General features: G+C 35.2%; 1 protein-coding gene across 1 annotated transcript in view; it reads left to right on the plus strand.

Moving 5' to 3' along the window:
- The window catches only part of DMD (dystrophin), a 2077064-nt gene that overhangs the window by 907294 nt on the left and 1156128 nt on the right, over positions 1–13642 (plus strand). Inside the window, exon 42 of the mRNA XM_021677947.1 lies at positions 12432–12626. Coding sequence (XP_021533622.1) covers positions 12432–12626 — 195 coding nt within the window. The remainder of the gene's footprint in view (positions 1–12431; positions 12627–13642) is intronic.

Raw genomic sequence — 13642 nt, forward strand, 5'->3', positions numbered from 1 at the left:
TGTATATTGTCTGTGTTCCTTTCTGGTCCATGTTACTTTTAGGCTCTCTCTTTGCTTAGAGGAACCCTTTCAATATTTCTTGTAGGACTGGTTTTGTGTTTGCAAATTCCTTTAGTTTTTGTTTATCCTGGAAGATTTTTATCTGTCCTTTTATTTTCAGTGACAGCCTAGATGGATATAGTATTCTTGGATGCATATTTTCCTCTTTAGTGCTCTAGATATATCCTGCCAGTCCTTTCTGGCCTGCCAGGTCTCTGTCGATAGGTCTGTTGCCAATCTAAAGTTTTTACCATTGTAGGTTACAGACCTCTTATCCCAAGCTGCTTTCAGGATTTTCTCTTTGTCTCTGAGACTTGTAAATTTTACTATTAGTTGTTGGAATGTTGACCTATTTTTATTTTTTTTGAGGGGGTTTCTCTATGCATCCTAGATTTTGATGCCTGTTTCCTTCCCCAGATTAGGGAAGTTCTCTGCTATAATTTGCTCCAGTATACCTTCTGCCCCTCTCTCTCTTTCTTCTTCTTCTGGGATCCCAATTATTCTATTGTTTCCTCTTATGGTATCACTTATCTCTCAAATTCTGCCCTCGTGATCCAGTAGTTATCTCTCTTATTCTCAGCTTCTTTATTTTCCATCATTTGGTCTTCTATATCACTATTTCTCTCCTCTGCCTCATTTATCCTAGCAGTTAGAGCCTCTATTTTTGATTGCACCTCATTAATAGCCTTTTTGATTTCAACTTGGTTGGATTTTAGTTCTTTTACTTTTCCAGAAAGGGTTTTTCTAGTATCTTCCATGCTTTTTTCAAGCCCAGCTAGTATCTTTATAATTGTCATTCTGAACTCTAGTTTCCACATCTTACTAGTGTCTGTATTGATTAGGTCCCTGGCAGTCAGTACTGCCTCTTGTTCTTTTTTTTGAGGTGTGTTTTTCCATCTTCTCATTTTGTCCAGAGGAGAACAGATGAATGAGAGAACAAAATGCTAGCAGGGTAACAATGACCCCAGAAAAATATACACTAAACAAATCAGAAGAGACCTGATACTGGGGGAAAAGGGAAAGAAAGAAAAAAGAAAAAGAATATGATCAAATATGATCAGGCTGGTGAATAGATCAGTGTCACACACTAGATTTTGGGAATATTTTGGTCTGTTACAAGAAACTGCCTCCCAAAATTTTAAAGAAAGAAAAACTTATATACGTACAAAAATAAGGGTAAATACAATGAAGGGATGGAATATGACTGTAAAGATTAAAATTATAAAAGATTTTATAAAAGGAATTGATAAGGTAAGAAGTTGGTTGAAAAAAGAAAGAAGAGAAATTAAAAAAAAAGGAGATACTGTGATAAGGCAGACTAGAACAAAGACATACACTAGAGATTTAGGGTATATTTTGGTCTGTTAGAAGAAGCTGTATCCCAAAATTTTAAAGAGAGAACAACTTATATATATACCAAAAATAAGCTTAACTATGATGAAGGGATAGAATATGACTCTAAAAATAAAAAATAAAGGTTTTAAAAAGGGATTGATAAGATGTTGGTTGAGAAAGGGAAAAAGAAAAAATCAAATAAAAATAGAAAAAGTAAAAAAGGAACATTAAAAAAATTATCTTTGAAAGACTAAAAATCAGGGGAAAAAACCCCATGAATTCTATGTGCTGTATTCCCCTAGTGCTGGAGTTCTGCCGTTCTCGTTGATCGGTAAACTTGGCCTTGGCTGGCTGTTCTTGCTGATCTTCTGGGGCAGGGGCCTGTTGCCGTGGTTTCCAAATGTCTTTTCCGGAGGCGGAATTGCCCCGCCCTTGCCCCCTCCCGGCTAAGTAATCTGCTCGGGTTTGCTCTCCGGGGCTTTTGTTCCCTGCGAGCTTTCCGTACCGCTTTGGAGGTGGAGAGTGAAAATGGCGGCCTCCCAATCTCCGCCCCGGAGGAGCCGAGAACTCGGGGCCCCGCTCCTCAGTGAGCCCCCAGAGAAAAGCTGTCAGTCACTCCCGTCTCCCCAGTCTCCGGCCGCACTCTGTGCTCACCCGGCCTGTGACCGCGCGTTTCTATCTCTGGCACCCGACCCCGGGTGGAGTCTCCAAACCCAGCAGATCCCTGCGGCGCACTCCCGCGCGGCTCCTCCCGGGGGAGGAAGGTGAGTCTCCCCGGATCTGCCGCTTGTTGGGTCCCTGCTGGAGGAGCAGGGGCCCGACTGTGCCGCGGATCACGGTTTATGGCAACCCCGAGCTGAGCGCCTGCGCCTCAGCTCCGTCTCTGCAGGTGGCTTTTCCGCTCCGATACCTGGGAGCTCTGCCGCACTCAGGCACCCCCGGTCTTTCTGTGACCCCGAGGGTCCTGAGACCACACTGTCCCACGAGGGTTCCACCCCCTGCTTAGCCACCGGAGCGACGTCCCTCAGAGGAGCCGACTTCTAAAGTTTCCAATATTGTGCTCCATGGCTCTATCACTTGCCAGAAGCGGCGGACGGAGGCCCCTCCCCCGCCGTCTATCCTTCCGAATATCGCCTCGGATTCACTTCTCCGCACGTCCTACCTTCCAGAAAGTGGTCGCTTTTCTGATGAGAGAGTTGTTGCTCTTCTTTTCTTCGATATCCTGTTGAGTTTGTGGGTGTTCAGAATGGTTTGATCCCTATCCAGCTGAGTTCCTGAGACCAGACAAAATTTAGGTCGCCTACTCCTCTGCCATCTTGCTCCTCCCCAATACTTGTATTTTTAAAATGATCTTTTCTCTTGCAGTCATGAGGATGGATTCCTTGGATAATAGCATCGTTCTCGAATCTCTTTCTTTTAATAGTCTCTGTAGGTTACGGACAACTATCTTCTAGTTTCCATTGCCTTCTAACTTCCACTATGTCCTACTTTCCATTGTGGCCAATCCGATGCTAGTCCAAATTTCATTGTTTTTATATCTAAACTGTTCTCTTTGTCTCAAACTCTGTAAGATGCCCTTCACTCCTGTCCCTCAGAGTTCAAAAATTTCACTAAGATATGATTTAATGTATTTCTAAATATGTTTCTTTAATTATTCTTTTACCCTTCTTGGTACTTGGGTAACATTTTTAACTTCAGCAGATCAATAATTTTTTAGCTCAGGAAAATAGTTACTTTACTATAGTTACTTTAATATTTTTTTCTGTTTCATCTGTTCTTTACTCCTTTTGATATTTGTATTCTTTACATATTATATGTCCTGATTCTATCATCCTCTATCATTCCTCTTTCCACTTAGGATTTCATTTTCATTCTGTCTTTCTCTGTGTTGTGGGGTACTTCCTTTTTTCATTCAGAGCCCACATTTTATTTTTAGCAGTGACCATTCTCTTTTCCAAATCATCTATTGAATTTTCAAAAACCAGGTATCAGGTTTTTCTGAGCTCTAGTGTTGTCTTTTTAAGCTTCTCATTTAACTTTTATTAAAGCACTTGTCTCTTTCTTCTAGTATATTACTTGTGTGGACCCTCAGCTTTGTTTCCCTTTTTCAGTCCCTTATATCTACTGTAATGGCTTGTGTTCTGTCCTTTGTGTTTAAGTCAAAGGGTGTGAAATTTTTAGCACAAATATAAGTCAGGTTTGTGGGTTCTATTATATAGTGCTGATTGAGAACCGACAAAAATAATGGGAGTATTTGTTTCTGGGGAAGAAAGGCTTAACAAGCCAGAACTTTCGAGAAAAAGTATGTGTAGGAAAGCATCTTGATCTCATGAATAAGAAGTGGTGGTTAAGGCTGTCCTAGGTTATTTTGTACCATCCTGCATGAAGCAAACCAGCAGGTACTGATTCCTTCCTGGGTCAAAGGAATCTTGTTAAATCAGTTGTCTCCCACGAGTCATCCCACATACACACCTGGAAATCACCAGGTTGATAGTTTCCATCCCAGACTGTGCCAGAGATTCGAAGACCACCAATTTCTCTCCTCTCTTTTTCTAAAATCTGAATCTCTGATGCATATATTATTCTAGTTTCTAGTAGTTAGTCACAGTTATTTCAGAGGCTGAGTCTACTCACATGTGAAGGAGGCAGAAAACCTGTGTACATGAGGTAATATTCTCACCATCTCAACTTTTGTGTTTTGTTTGTATGTACACACACACTTACCTGTATATGCATGAATTTGTAAGCTTTCAACACATAAATCCTGCATATATAATTTATATACTTCACATAGGTGCTTTTATTAATTAATTTTATCAGAGTTGATGAGATTACCTAGAGATTGAGGGGCTATATATATGAAAACAAAATATATTAGCAGTTCGAGAAAATCTATTAGATGTAGTATGACATACTTATTGAATTTTAAGCTTTTGGCATTTTAAATTGGATTTAGTAACCAGTCAAAATCTCCTTTGTGAGGAAAACTGTCAATCTAGATATGCTATAATTGTTTTCTGATAAATACTAGTGTTAAAATTTTTCACATAGAGATAAAAATCCTAGCTTTTGCATTATGAACTTTCTATATTATTAAAAAGTGAACACCATCTTGTAATTTAATCTCATTAGCAACTAAAATCTTAATTGTATTTCCTTTTAAATAATTTAGATTTAAATTTAAATAGTCATAAGTAGCTAAGGATTACCATATTGGACAATGCAGTTATAGGTGTAGTCACTATCACATTTTGATTTTTATTTAATTTTATTTTTTCTTACCATTTTATTTTTTTTTTCATCATAAGTGTACTCTTTAATTCCCATTCCCCATTTTCCCCTATCCCCCCACCTACCTCCCCTCTGGTCACCATCACTTTGTTCTCTTTAGTTAAGAGTCTGTTTCTTGGTTGGTTTGTCTCTCTCTCTCTTTTTTTTTTCCTTTGCTTATTTGTTTTGTTTCTTAAATTTGACAAGTGGGATCATCTAGTATTTGCCTTTCTCTGACTGACTTAGCACGATCACATTTTTAATAAAGAAAAAAATCATTCAAAAGCAGAATTATGGCACAGGCGTATTCAGAATTATGTACTTAATTGCCACATTAAATAATGTGGAGACAAATGATAGCCAGGTTTTCTGAAATGTTTGAGAAGTGTAACATAGAAATTAATATTGTAAGTCTATTCTACAAAATCCACTCAAACTGGAAGATCCACAGGGCAATAGAAATTAAGTAATATGGTAGTTTGACATATAATTGCAGAATTTAAAGTAATTTCAAAGTTATTTTTCTTGTGTTCATTTTATTTTCAATTTAAACTAAATGTATGTGTATATATACATGTGTGTTCATTTTCACATGTGAACATATGAAAAACTCCTGTGCCAGGTATTGCCAGCTTATATATCAGAATAGCTTCCTATCAGAAAATATATACTAGGTATATAAATTAAAAATTTTATGTGAACAGTTTGGGAAGAGTTAGCTAGGATTAAAAAGATTTCTTGACTGATGGCCTCCTCAGACACTATAATCTACTAATAAGCATTGTAGACCTCCATGAATAAGGCTAAAATTAACATCTCCTAAAAGTATCTGTATAACAGTATCCCAAATAATTGCTTCTTTTTTTGTTCACATATAATGAGTTACATTAATAACAGAGAGACAACTGAAAAGCCAAGACATGCACGTGTGACAGCATGAGCTGGTGTGCACTGAATTGGAGAAATGTGACATGGTTAAATCAGAAATACTTTCAAATCTGTACCAATGAAGATTACATTATGAAATGAAGAAAATATTCCTGTTTGCATTCTGAGAATTCCAAAGTGGATATTATATTACAACTGTAGACCCCAGCAATTCTAGTCAAACATCGATTTTTAAAAATTGCCTTTTAAGCTGGTACTTTCTTTATTCATTTATTCAACAAATATATGCTAACTATGTTTGAGTCTTTGGTACATTTATTTTACATTGGATATATAACCTTATCTATGAGGTTATCATGTTATTTTTCTCGTGATTTCTTACAAGGTGGGCCATATATGTTGGTGCTTACCTTAGTGGGAACCAAAACCCTTTTCTTTCACTTCTCTCACAGGCCATACTTAGTGACTAGAATTCTACCAAGTTACTAATGTATGTTAATTTATTGAAAATCCTTATTAAAATGCAAATGTTATCCTGTGGAGGATAACACTTTAAACCACTATAAGCCGTTAACACATTATCAAGATTTAGTTTATCAGTTTAATTAGATGGTAATTTAGCTTGGCCCTGAGGAGCTAGGTAGATTTGATGGTGTGGAAGAGAAGAATCACCATGAGGCAGATGAATGGGCAAGTCCAGCAGCCAGACCCGTTATACAGGACACTACACATACCTGGCCTTCTAGAAGTAGGGCGTACTTAGAGAATGGCAAATCGAGCTTCACCTGCATACCCGCTTCACTGACAGCCTGCCCTGCACCAAAAATTTGATTTTAGAAAATAAATAATAGGGCTTTTAGAAAGGATGATTTTCTGCACTATTTTACAGTGATTCCTTTATTATTTACCGTGTCTTATTATTTTTGAATAAAAGGGAGGTAAGTTATAAGCTTAATACAGTTTCTTGATCAATTACTTAATGATCATTTGAGGGTTGATCTCCTTTTCTTCTTACAGAGTTTCACAGAGACAGTTTTCTAGGTGATGCATAAAGGAGGTGGGAATACCTAAGAGCAAGCTCTCTCATTGCTCTTTTGTCTGTGTAAGATCATAACCAATCCATTTGGACTCATTTAGACTCTTTGTACCCGGTGACTTAATTAAACACAAGGAAGGCTAAGTACTGTCAGCGTGCTAGTATTGCCTTGGCATTTATGTGTATCCAAAGCTGTAAACAGGAAAGACTAAACCCATACATATCTCATCTGTGTCATATTCTTGTTTTTTGTATGCTTTATCATTTGATTCCTTTTTTCTGTCTGTGAATTAATGCAGTATTTTTTGCCAAACTTGATTTTTTGACTTCCCTTTTTAAGCTTGTAATTTATATAAATGACCGAGGAGAAATAAATAAAAATAGCTCAAGTGTGTTTCTTACCGTAATGATTCCTAGAAGGAAACTTAATTGTCTTTCTCCAAATACTTTTGAGATTAGGAAAGGGAGCTACCTACGTTCTTTTCCAGTTGCTTGCCATTTATGACCCATCAGAACCTATAATATCCTGTAATCATATTTGGGATTTACATGGTATTGTGTTATTATTTTAAAATAATCTGCACTATTTAAGAATGCCCTTTTGAGGAAAGATAATCAGATATACATTAACAGATTTCCATATCATGGGTCACTTTAATCATTAATAAATAATCTTGTTTTCTTTTAAAGATTTAGCCCATCTTTGTCTTTATTAACTTTAATGGAGTAAAAAAAAAAAAATGGGTACATTATTGTATTACAATTTTTTTGTCCAGATGCCAGGTTGTTTTTTTTTTTGAGCTAGACTTTGAATGTGTTGACATATTTTCTATATACCATATTTATATTAGACATATAGGTATTTTAAGGGACTATTTCATAATAATATGGGATATAGTGCATTTTTCTTTTTTTCTTTTTGAGTTTCTTTGACCTCATAACTCATAAATGGGCCAGTAACCACAATCCATTTGAAACTTATATTGAGGAGAGAGAAGTCCTTTAAATCATGGAGGAGAATATTTTGTTTTAAAAACTTAGATATAATGCGCCATTTGTTTCAAAACAGGATTGCCTCTAAAGCAGCTCTGTGGTCCTTCAAGAAACAAATTTTAAGTAATAAAAAGAATGTGATAACTGAAGTTTCAGAGAAACCAAAATTTATTAAAAACTTTATGAGTGATACCTATGCCTATGTACATAGCTCAAAATCTCAAAACTGTTTTCACTTCAAAGTTAGGTGTTACAAATCATAGTTTTATCCTATCATAATCCTTTTAAGCATGAATTGAGCTTTCCATTTTTTAATAAAAATAGGTACTTTGGGGCTTTCTTCCATATCTCTTGATTTTCATTTCCAGAAAATGAGTATAGTATATTCTTTTGGGTATATATCGTTAGAAGTGAATATGAACAGAGAGAAATAAAATGAATTAGTATGGCTACAGCACTTCCTTGCTAATGATGCATGAATTTCTATAATGCTATAAGGTGGTAAAGAACATTAACAAAAGCAAGTTGATTTTCAAAAGGTTAGACAGGATTTGTACACATCAGAATTCAGAAGGATATAATTATTCAAGGCAGAGTTAATGAAATTCAGATGAAAAGGCAAAATCTGAATATGAGTGCATGGATTATGCATAAAGAGGAAAAAATGAACATGATACTTCCAATTATACTGATTTTTAAATAACTGTGAAATTTTTATTAAACCAAATGGAAAGTCATTCATTGGATATAGTTTATTTTTTATAGAACTGCATGACTTTGTCAAAAGCAGTAATATATTTTAAGGAGTACATAGTAAACTAGATCTCTAAATTTCTGACTCTGTTGATTAAATTTTTAGTTGTTTCTTATATATGAAACTTATGGTACATTTCTCTGTATTAAAATTTATTGGATCTATTACAACTTTATACTAAATGAGAATACTCAAAATATATAAGAGTAAATTTTCTAGAAAATGAGTTGATAGTTTCCCAATGGTGTCAAAGAATTATTCTGAAATTTTTGTATTTCTCATAAAAGTTCAGAGGACCATTGCTTGGCTTTCTGTGTCTTCAGGTGATATGCACCACTTAACTTCTCCTGTCTATGATGATGAGTTGGTAGGAGGAACTAAGTCCTCCAGTAGATCAGTCTTCATTAAATATTTTCAATGTGTGGTTACTAACCTTTTTCAATTTAATTTACAAAATACAGCTGAGTCAGTGTTCACAGATAATTGTAACTGGAAGGCATTTTAGGAATTGTAGGCATTCTAATTTACTTTTCTTTCTTTTTTTTTTTTTTACAAAAGAAAAAATAGAAAGAAAATTACTTGTTTATCAGTAGTTTAGGGTAACAAAGATTACAATGTTTTTCTCATACCTTTTTTTAAAGTGATAGACTATGTCTTTATTTCTTTGATTGTTCTCATCAACCATAACAGTTTTAGTATTTCTCAATATTCTGGAGATTGTCTTCTTGCCATGTGTGAGCATGGAGTAAATCGGTTGTGGTATAGTTAGTCCACTTATTTTCATGAATTGATACCGGTCGCTCTAAGGCTTGTATATGATAGTCTTGAAAATAATTGCAATGTACATGTTAATAGAGCATGGCCTATGTGCAGTACAGTGGCTAATGCTTCTTTGAAGAGCATTGCAACCAGGTCAGTAATGGCTTCATCATTTAAGAAAAGAAAAAGCAAAAAGGGTTTTTAGAACCAGATACAAAATTTCAATTATTTGAAAAATTCTGAATTTAAATAGATGCCACCTAACATTCCCTTAAAGAGATTTCCATTGAAATATGGGTGGAAAAGGTTTTCTTATGATGTGATGATGAATATTTATTATGTGGAAAAGAAGACATGAATCAATATATAATAAAATAATCTATGACAGACATTTAGTCAAGTAGTGAAAAGCTTAACAAATGAGAAGCCAGTGTGCTGCTTACTTTCTTAGAGTCCTGGGTGAGGACTGTAGCCAGTGCAAATCTTTTTTTTTAAGATTTATTTATTTGAGAGGCAGGGCAGAGGGAAAGAATCTTTTAAGCAGACTCCACACTGAACGCAGAGCCCAACTCCGGGCTCGATCCCATGACCCATGAGATCATGACCTGAACAGAAATCAAGAGCTGGATGCTTTACTGACTGAGCCACCCAGGTGCCCTGCAGCCAGTGCAAATCTTATTTGTTGAGATACAGCACTCGAGTCTTCAGAGCTGTGTGGTTAGCATTAATTATTATTTAAATAAATCTAATTTTTTATAAGAAAAATTTTGTTTGAGTATAGTTGACACAATGTTACATTAGTGTCAATCATGCATTTTTAAGTAAAATTCCGGTATGTACAACAAAATACCATTAATCACAAACACCAAAGATTTAGAAAATTGGGTTTTAAATTGTGTTTCAGGAAGTTAAGTCCAAGGCAATAGTCAAATGTGAGTTTATTTTTAATGTCTTTTTCCTCTGTTGTATTTAACTGTTCAGTTAAGTCCCTTGCTATCTATAATCCATAATTATTATATTTGGCAGTCATCAGTGTGAACTTAAGATAGCTGTGAGCATCTCAAGTATAAATAATGAAGATCAAGGAAACTACATGTCAAAAAAGAAACAGAAAGAGAATGTAAGGAACTTAGAATTATTTACCTTTTAAGAGAAAATGATGAGGACAGACATTAAAACCTTTTGAAACTCACACTGAGTTTTTAAATGAAACTCAGATGTTTTTTAAATATTTTGAAGGTATGTCTTATTCTAAAAATAACCCCCTTGGTTAGACAAAAATACATATGCACATATATACATGCATATATACATATATGAGAGAGATAAACCGCTACTTGTCTTCTACCCAACTTTGTCCCTAATAACAAAACCCACTGTTCTATAAAAATTTAGAGGTATAAAATTTATATAATTAAAAAGAAAGAAAAATTCACCATTACTGAAACATGGTATAGGAACATTCTTGTTTCAGCTAAGGTAGAAATATCTTTCCCCCAGGAGTTGAAGAAACTGATGCAAATAAGAAAAATAACTTATTAACCTGGAAATTTTTAAGAACAACAGTCACCAGTGTAGTAGAATACATGGAAGTCACAGTGAATTTGCTTGACTTGTGTTAACTCTACTAGTTAGTATGAAATTAATGCGCATTCAAATGTCTGCTGATTTATTTTTCTTTTAAATTGGTGGGAAGTTTCATTTGAAATGAAGAGATTGAGAATTTGAATTTAAAAATATGTGGTTAAATCTGTAGATCGTCCTCTTTAAACTCTAGCCCAAAATTCTAGTATTATTTGAAATGTAAAATTAGAAGTACATGTAGATTATCATTCTATTCATCATGAAGGAATATGTACCATATATTTAGTCAAGATACATACACAACATCAAACTTTGTAAAAAGTATAATTATGCCATTTAAGCTAATTTGTGTAATTCTGTGAATTTGCAGTGTCATAGGTAAATGAGCCATCTAGATTGCAATTATTTTTATATTATGTAAGAACTGAGTATAAGAATCCTGGACCTGAGAAATTAATAGGAAAGTGTAAGTAGAGCAGCTTATAATTTTACTCATCTTTATGGATTCAGTTTGAGGTCCTAAACTCCAATTAATTACATTGTTGAAAAAATGGGGATAGTCTTGTCTTAAAACTTGTGCAGTAATAAATGGCTATGTTAGCATGCTGATCATCAGAACTCCTCTAGAGACTGCCACTGAAACCCTCAGTTGACCCCATCAACAGGCAGATGGCAGTTGATCAATTCAAAACAAAGTTACTGGAAAACTAATTTCAATTACAAGAGTTTTGTTGCTTATAGTAGAGACAGAAGAAAGCAGAGGTCATCTATCTTTCTGAATTTGTGTCCCAAATAGCATTTATTTCATGCTCTTACAAGGAGTAAGGAAAGAGGCGCTATTGGCCAAATATAAAAGGACTCTAAGCTCCAAATGTCCATCAATCATAGTAGTTGAATGGTGGGTAGGAAAGTGTAGATGGAGGAGGAGAGGCTAGTGCTTCCTTAGACCTTAGGGCCTTCTGGAGTTCTTATTAAAATGTGAATTCCAGGGCGCCTGGGTGGCTCAGTTGGTTAAGCGACTGCCTTCAGCTCGGGTCGTGATCCTGGAGTCCCGGGATCGAGTCCCGCATCAGGCTCCCTGCTCAGCAGGGAGTCTGCTTCTCCCTCTGACCCTCCTCCCTCTCATGCTCTCTGTCTCTCATTGTCTCTCTCGCAAATAAATAAAAAATCTTAAAAAAAAAAAAATTAAAAAAAAAAATGTGAATTCCACCCTCGGTCTTTCTCATCTAGTACTTTCATTAGCAGCTTGACTTAACAGGAAACTAGCATTAAAGAGGAAAGCTGGTGTCTGCAATTTGGAGAAGTGTGCTGAATGTAAAAGTATATACCAGCCAAAACCACTTTGTCCCTTTTGTACCTCAATCTAGTTTAGGGAAGAAAAGTATAGGAGAGGTTCCTTTGGTAGGAAAACCACAAATGTAGACCCCCCCACCATCCCACCCCATACCTAATTTTCCAGGGAGCTTAGAATTACATTTTAAAAACCAGTTGTAAAAAACTATCCCTCTCGTGACCTTATGGCTCTTGGTCTTCCATTCTTACACTCATGGTACTAATGTGTATGTATCTCTTATTTTTACATGCAATGCTTCTAACACTTTTTGTGAAAAGAGGGTGTATAAATAATAATCTTTTTACTAGACTTATGATCGTACACTTTTTTATTCACTTTCAGCCCTCTGTCAGCTATAAACTGGAACTTATATAAACTCAGTAGAGATCTTTTCATTATCAGGAAGCTAAAAGAGTTGTTCTTTTGTATGCCCATACCAGCACACTGTCCATGAAGAGTCGGTGATGGTGATGACTGAGGATATGCCTTTGGAGATTTCTTATGTGCCTTCTACTTACCTGACTGAGATCACTCATGTCTCACAAGCCCTATCAGAAGTGGAACACCTTCTTAATGCTCCTGACCTCTGCGCTAAAGATTTTGAAGATCTCTTTAAACAAGAGGAGTCGCTGAAGGTAAAAGCAAAGCGCTTTTATTAGATTTTTACAAGATATTCATCTTGATCATTTGCAGTACCAGAACAATGGACTTAAATGTACACACTGAAGGTATTTTACTTAGACGTGGAATTCCTAAAACACTTTACAGGATGGTTAGTTCTAGAAATCTGGGATTGAAAGAGAAACATAAACCAGAAGAGGTATTTTATAATATTTAATGTTCAGAGACTTTCTAAAATGAGGCAACAGACAAAAGTAATAGTTTCACATAGATTCAGGGCAGAAAGGACTTATCAATCAAAAAGCATGCTTTGATAGAGTAACAGTATATGCGCAATTAATACATTACTTTCCTTTCTTCTCCCATAAAAGAGGGAATTAGATGAGATTTTAAATGGTATCTATTGCATACAATTTTAGCTTTATGTTTTCTACTTATAGTATGCATATTCAACTTTGAATTAGTGCCAGTATGAGTACTAGAATACATGGAATCTAATTGAATAGAAAGCAATGAAATATTTCTTTAAAATTACCAGGCAAAGGCTACCACCCAAATCCAGGGTTTTTCAAATCACCAACTGCATTTCTGAATCCCACACTAACACAAAACATGATGAGGAAATAGTCTTTGAATTATAGAGGGAAGTGTCTGAAGATAGATGAATGTAGCATCAAGAAAATATACATAATAATATGTGTCTCGAGATAATTTTTGTGATCATACATTTTACACTCAAAATGAAATAGTATAGCCAGAGCTCAGTATTTTTCAATGCAAATAGTGTGAGATTATAGACAGAAGATGAGTTTGCTCTCAGCAGCACCTATTAGCCAAAGTATTTTATACTCTAAATGATTTCTTGGGAGCTCATTCCATATCACACATTTGTCTACATAATTATATAGATAGATAAAGCTGTTTGTTTGTTTTGGAAATCAGAGCTGCAATATCTTGAGTGACTTACTATCTTACATTATATCAAGTAAGCTATAAAATTACATGCTAAAATAAAATAAGAAAGGCATGG

This window comes from Neomonachus schauinslandi, chromosome X (genome assembly GCF_002201575.2).
Source record: "Neomonachus schauinslandi chromosome X, ASM220157v2, whole genome shotgun sequence".
Taxonomy (NCBI): domain Eukaryota; kingdom Metazoa; phylum Chordata; class Mammalia; order Carnivora; family Phocidae; genus Neomonachus; species Neomonachus schauinslandi.